At 37.8% G+C, this 7,583-nt stretch overlaps 1 protein-coding gene across 1 annotated transcript in view; it reads left to right on the top strand.

Moving 5' to 3' along the window:
• The first annotated feature begins 202 nt into the window (after positions 1–202).
• Positions 203–7,583, top strand: part of LOC140241507 (glycerol-3-phosphate acyltransferase 4-like) — a 36,888-nt gene continuing 29,507 nt past the window's right edge. The window contains exon 1 of the mRNA XM_072321234.1: positions 203–467. Within this exon, the coding sequence (XP_072177335.1) occupies positions 315–467 (153 nt within the window). The 5' untranslated portion in view covers positions 203–314. The remainder of the gene's footprint in view (positions 468–7,583) is intronic.

Below are 7,583 nucleotides of genomic sequence, written 5' to 3'. Positions count from 1 at the left end.
CGTACAACAAGTATCGTCATTGACTGTATGCACACAGTAAGGGGAATCCACCACGCATCATATTACTTCCGTACATTCACTCTTCACACACTCGACTACTACCGGTGCGGTACGGTATGCTCGGCTCGCAACAACGTACGGTTGTCTACGTCTAAACTGCGCCAGAAATACGTGAAGCGTCTCTACTTTGGACATTCAAAGATGCATGTTATACCGGGGATATGATCTGAAATTTCTGAGATGGTGTAATTTCAACAGTGTAAAGCTGGTGTTTCGAGTGTGACCATATAGACACTAGTTTCACATTCAGAGAAATGGCGATCAGCGAGCAGTTTATTTTCGTTGTTATCGGCTTCGTAATCTCGCCGTTCTTGATACTGTTGGCAGCGATCATTGTACCCGCCTGCTTCGGCGTGTCTCTCGGCATACGACGGCTTTACATCCATTGCTTGCTGAAGCTGTTTGAGGTTTGTTTGCAGGACGTGTATAGAAATTAGAACATAACTAATCTTACTGTGTTGTTATAAAAATAAAAATAAATTAACAAAATACTAAATTATAGTAATATCTATTTCTGTATGCCTTAGATAAACAGTTTTACATTGATATGATGCTCGTGATGTGCACTTTTATTGCGGCCGGGGTGGAGGTTGGCACTCTCCAAGTGCTTTTTTAGTTGTGATAGTGACACACAGATTAAAGGGATGTATAGCTCTAGTTGATGGTTGGTTGGTGGTGGTGTTTATTGGCGCTTTTGGCGTTGAGGCGGGAGATTTAGATTTATAGTTTGTGAGATAATTAGAAACCATGAATGTAGCCCGACCTCATGTGCCAGACACCAGTTTACAGTGACAGAGCTGTGTGTAGTTACCACGAATGAAATATCAAAAGAGCTTGCAATTCTAACCAGAGGAATTCAAACTTATTTGATGAAAATCTGTGTTGAAATATGGATGAGATGTAAAAAAAAAAAAAAAAACAAAGGAAAGAAAAGTGGTTATTATAAAAAGATGGGTCCCACCTTTTATTAGGACTCCTTTATTTTTGAATGTCTGGGCCTTTTCAAGACCAATTTTCATCAAATAAACTCTGATAGGGCCTACCTCTAAAAAATAGTGTAAATTGTAAAGAATATGAAAGATACATACAGGTGTACAATACTGTACATGTAGCTGTACATGTAATAACTTAAAGTTGTATGCTTAGATTTGTGGACATTTACAGTGTACGGTGTACAACTGTAGGTGAATTCTTCGAGATGATGAAATCTATATATTTATCTATCACCCAGTATCAATGCTTTGTCAGTTACGCACAGTGTATGTTAAACGATAGAAACTATTAAAGGGATCAGTATGTACAATATACCGTGTACAGTAGAATACCTTATTTTCTTGCAGTTACGTGTATTGATTTTAAAAATCATTCTCGATGTTTACTTCCCTCTACCACCATGCATAGTTTGCTAAACAGCCAACTTCATTACTACCAGTGAGTAGGACCATTGTGTTGCATATATGTACATTGAAGATGCATGCCTTATTTTTGTTCTTTATTTGTCAGATGTTGTTTTGCTCAGTTCAGTGTTGCTTTCCTCAGTTTTATTTGATTGCGATGTACAGTGTTTACACTATTTAACAAACTAGACTGAATGTATTGTGCATGTCACATGCAGTTGTGGGGTCAGGGTATTTTGATTTTTTGTTTTGTTTTTTGTTTTGAATAAAGCTGTATCATGTTATTCTGCCCTATGACAGCCATGCCGCACAGAATCTTTCTTTTTTTGTGTGTTTGTGTTTGTTTTTTAATGTTGTTGTTTTTTTTTTTGGGGGGGGGGGTGGGGTGTTACTTTTGCTTTCAGTGCAACTGCTGTACAATTTGTAAATTATGCATATCAATACGCTGCTTTTTGCATGATGTTTTTAGTTTGCTGTACTACAAGTATACTGTATATGCCATATACAGTATTTCGCGAGGTTAATTTTCACAAATCGAGAATTCCTGACGATTTCACGAGTGGTTAAATTCGCGATCATGGAGTCCTGTACTGAACAGAGAAATGTACAGGCGTACATCACATTCACATCAGGATCAGAGTCAATATTTTTGAGTGTCTTTAATTTCGTGAATAGCACCTGACTCACAAAATTTTCAAAAATAAAAACCTTGCAAAATATTTGGCGTATACAGTAGTGTATACCAGTGGCATGATAGTTGGTAGCAGGGAGGTGTCTCTTCCCATCTCCATGTTGGTAGCCAGTCTTTATGTCAGGTGACCCCACAAAAGCAAATTTGATGGGGTTTCCTGTTCGATGTGAGTAATAAGTTATAGTTTCATTCTGAAAGTGTGGATTGATTCATTATTCTTCAAGTTATCATTGCACAGGATCCTGTTGTATTTATTTATTATTTTTTTTATTTTAATTTGGCGATGGGGGAGACATACAGTACATGTGTACAATTACACTGTTGCACACACAATACCATGTACTGTACAATGTGTGCAAATCATTTGCAGAAGGTATTTCATAGTCACAAAATTATATTTGAAAAAAAAAAAACATACTATTCTCTTCAAATCCTTGCATTGTTGATGGAGCCTTGGAATGAATTATATGTCTCTTAGAGGCTACTGTATCTTATGATTGTACAGTTGCAGGGCTTGACTTTAACAGTGGCCCAGTGGTCGCGGCCACTTGTACGGCCACCAAATTTTGAAAAAGGCTACATTTTGGTAGCTCATTGGGGCACTTGGATTATTGTGTTTCTGCTTATTTCAGGTTGCTACATTTCTTTTTCTGGCCACCAAAATTTCAAATGAAAATATCTTAGTGACAAGAGGGGAAAAAAATAGTGTGGAGCCCTGCAGATGTTTCATACAGTGACATTTATATAGTATACAGTTTTACACATCATCTTGCTTTTGGTTGTGTATGAATGCCTGGTATTAGTGGTTACGGTTTTAGTGGCTTTCTATTTTGTGTATATATGCCCTGGTGGAAGTGTTTTAACCATTGTTTGTAATCTTTATTGTTTTGCTCTATATGACTGCAATGTACGATGTAATCTGTAGTGAAACTTCAGTGACTATCACAGTGAAAGAGAGAGAGAGAGAGAGAAAGAAAGAAGGAAAGTGGCACCAGTGTATTTAATCAGTGTCTTTCAGTAAACTGTACAAGCTTGGAACATGACGCGGAACTGACGCGGAACATGAATACAGTACTAATATTTATGTTATACTGGATGGCAACAAGTGGAATACCAGGGAATATTGGACAAGTAATAGCATACAGCATGTAGGGCATGGACTGGTCATTACTACATTACATGTACACTGCATTTGTAGTGCTGTGTGTAGTCATGTTGTAGCTCTGTGGTGTATTACAATGTATGATGAAATAACTTGGACCCCGTTTACAGTGCGAGGCTCGGCCGCGGCTCGGCCACGGCTCAGCCCCGCTTCAGTGTAAACGCACAAAAGGCCAAATGCGAGGCCAAAATTGGCCTCGCATTTGGCCTCGCTCTGGAGGTAGTCTCGGCCGCGGATGAGCCCGGCCTTTTCTCAGTGTAAACGCAAACTGGGCCAAATGCGCGGCCAGTTTTAGTCTGGCTTCCAAACCCTCTGCCTGTACTATTTCGTTGTTCAGGATATTAACCCCCTCAACGTCGAAATCTAGCATAGTATAAGGTGGTTTTGTCCTGCAAAGGATTTTTTCCTTCAGCAAAGGCTTTTGCCCGAACGTCGACTTTGTCGCCACGGAATTCATTTGGCAAAGGGTCTGAAAACCAGACAATACCAAATTGCGTATTTTACAAGTAGAGCGCCACTACGACAAAATATTGAAAGGTTTGAATCAAAAGCGCGGCCGAGCCCAGCAGTGTAAACGGACAAAATTGCGAGGCTCGGCCGCGCAATTGAGGCCGGGCTGTAAACGGGGTCCATCTTCGTTCTATACAATGTAGATGTTGAGAAAAAAGTTTTTAATAGTAATTTTAGTATGGGAGTGATGATTGTATCCCATTATCAGTTTCAATACATAAAGTTGCATCCAATGAGCATTATTCTTTTCTTTTCTTTTAATTAGATAACTGGTACATGTAAAGTTTATATTGTGCATTTTGTTTTGACGTACTGTATGATGTACACAATGTTGTATTGTATGACAAGTGAATCTTCATCCTGGTATAAATACTGTACATACCTTTTACTTTCTCTAACATTGACACAAAAGAAGTTTCATTCTTCTACATGTACAATGTATAGTATACCTTTTTTTTCTCAAATTCTCAAATGTTTCATTTTAATGATATCTAACAGTTTTGACAATTATTCCTGATAGTGTTGACTGGAAAAGTCTTACAAAGTGCTTCTCAAAAAAAAAACAAGTTTGAATAATTGATAGAATTACAAAAAGATATCCTGTTTGTGCAGACACATACAGTAGATATCCCTGCAGGAAACATCAAAAAACATGTGGTTGACATTACAAAGATGACTCCAGTACATTTGGGCAGCTGAGAGGAAGTTTTTTGTCTTCATAAAGCTGAAATTGCAAGGAAATGACAGATAAAGAGTCAGTCCCATTACAACTTGTGAGTTGGGTCATTGATGTGGTTTATCAAGGTGTCTTTCAGAGCGTGGTGACAGGGAACGAACTACCCACAAACCAAGCACAATGAGCAACCACAGGGTATTACTCAGAGTTGCTCAAGTCTGTAAAGTTGCCAGTAAATAGGACCATTCCATTGTGTTTGTCATCCTAAGCATACTGCCTGTCAACACTGATTCTCTCCTTTTATGTTGCTATTGTCAGAAGGAATGTGTAATTATACAAAAGCAAGACTACATGTAGTTTACGTTTTTGTAGCTTTGCACCCACCACGTCTCGGTCAGCTATCTAAAATGATGGTGCTGTAGACCACACAAGATGTATTAGTATTTTTATGCCTCCGCCACGAAGTGGTGCCGGAGGCATTATGTTTTCGGGTTGTCCGTCCGTCCGTCCGTCCGTCCTTCCGTCCTTCCGTCCTTCCGTCCTTCCGTCCTTCCGTCCGTCCGTAATGAATTTTGTGGACAAGGTAACTATCGAAACCTGTTGAGGTATCCTAATGAAACTTGGCATGTATGTGTATTAGGGGGTGAAGTTGTGCCTACATGTATCAACTTTTGGGTGCACATGCTCAAGGTCAAAGGTCAAAAGGTCAAGGTCAAATACATAAAATTTCACTATTTCCACCATATCTATTGAATGCCTGAAGATATTTTCTTGAAACTTAGTGTATACATGTATTACCCAATTAAGATTCTCTGGTGAAAGTTTGGGTCATGAGGTCAAAGGTCAAAGGTCAAAAGGTCAGGGTCAAATACATAAAATTTCACTATTTTCACCATATCTATTGAATGCCTGAAGAGATTTTCTTGAAACTTAGTGTATACATGTATTACCCAATTAAGATTCTCTGGTGAAAGTTTGGGTCATGAGGTCAAAGGTCAAAGGTCAAAAGGTCAAGTAAAAAACTTCTTTTTTTCTGTGTACCTTGGAAAATTGTTCAAGGTATCTTCATGGAACATAGTATATACATGTACTGACTGGAAGTGAATGTAGGGTTCATGGGGTCAAAGGTCAGGGGTCAAAGGTCAAGTGCAAGACTTCAAAATTGTACTATTACCCTCATATTTATGCAATGCCAGCAGGGTTTATTTTTTTACACTTGGTGTATGCGTGTGTAACCTAATAGAAATTCTCTGGAAGGTTTTTTTTTTCTTCTTTTTTTGCCTCAAAGGTCAAAAGGTCAAAGATCAAGTGAAAGTGCTGAACTAACTTTTTCCTCCATATCTCGGAAGTGGCTCAAGTTACCTTGAAACTTTGAGTACATATTATGCATGTTCTACCTGAAAGTAATTATCTTATGAATTTTAGGGTCAAGGGCCAGATAAAAATGGTAACAATTTACTATTCAATTCAGAAATTGCACTTTTTCTCCACACCTGTACCTTGAAAATTACTCAATGCCTAAATGTATGAATGGGTCAAAGTCAAGTTAAAGTCCTTAAATCCCTAGATACATGCTCTCCTATTCATCCAATTAAACCTAGGTCAAGGAAGGTGACTATTCAACACATTTGTGACAAACTTGTCATTTCAATATTTTGCCAATTTTGTGAAAATATAATCACACAGAGTCCACATGTACTATCTAGACCTATTGGGGAAATCATGCATTATGGCGGAGGCATACCAGTCGCCAAAGCGACATTTCTAGTTCTGAAGTACAATATATACGTAGCATCATTTGAGAAGTACAACTGGCAAGCATTATGCATTTGTGTAGTTTTATGCCACTTTATGCATTTTCATTTATTTCACTACTTTTTGAAGTGGAAATACTGTCATGAGGGAATAACTTTTCCAGTGACTAGGAAGTTAAGGAATGGTACAGTTTGAGAGATAAAAAGCCATCAGCAATGGAAAAGCCACTGAAAGGAATTTTTGGTATGGAGACTTTTTAGTATTAGACAAGATGGGGTTACATTGCTATCATTTATAAGGAATTCTTTCACCAAAGGGCTTCCAAAGGAATCCTTCCTCCCCCCCCCCTTTTTTTTTTTCTTAATAGCTCTTAGGATCTGTGTTGAAGGTTGGCAATTATTTGTGTATAGGTGTGCATGAGGCAGTGAGAGACACTGTATAGCAAGAAATTTTTGCGGCATGAAACTTTTGCAAATTGGAACCGGCAGCCTTTTTTTGTGGCATGACATTTTCTGAAATTGCCACTGGCATTCAAGGCATACTGTAAACGTGGAAATTTTCGCGATGTTGAAATTTTCGCGCATTTCACGCAAGACGAAACTAGCGCGAAAATAAAAGCATGTGAATATTTTTGCTTGCCATATGTTCCAGTAGTCCATGTCTTGATTCCGCGGAATTAAAAACACGCGAAACTCTTCTCAGCCCGCCGAGCGCGAAAAATTAGTCTCGCGAAAATATCCACTTTTACAGTAAATAGTGAAGACAAGAACTTTTATGTGCATTTCAATTTTGCAAATCTTGGCTCTAGCAAAATTCGCAAAATTGAAATGCACACAAAATTTCTTGTTTTACAGTCCTATCATTTTGAGTACTTTGGTGTTTTCCTGTCTTGATAGTTTGATATCATTGTTGTTCATTCCTTTACATGGATGTCTGGATCTGATTTACAATAATTGTTTAATATAAAATTCTCATTCTGTGAATGAAGTAAACATATCACAAGGGATATACAATTGTGTATCCTTGTTCTCAGTAAAATTAGACTCGAAATATGAAATGAAGCAGTTTAGAAATATATGCAATCTTAGTGATCAGCATATTTTTCTAGTTTGATGAATAAAAGAATAAAATCAAATGCATGCAGATGTTTGTGCATGAAATGTTTAATATTTTTCATATTGAAGAGGCAAGCAAGGAACTCCTCTTTTGTTAGCACATACTAATTCAATATTTAGTGAGCATCACAATGTAAAAACCATTTGCACGCATAGTGGAAATCAGTAATCACATAGAGTTCTGTTCTTGGCTTGAAGTCCATGATTTAACAGTTTT

The sequence above is a fragment of the Diadema setosum genome, chromosome 18 (assembly GCF_964275005.1).
Source record: "Diadema setosum chromosome 18, eeDiaSeto1, whole genome shotgun sequence".
Lineage (NCBI taxonomy): Eukaryota > Metazoa > Echinodermata > Echinoidea > Diadematoida > Diadematidae > Diadema > Diadema setosum.
This window is presented reverse-complemented; position numbering and strand designations above follow the sequence as displayed.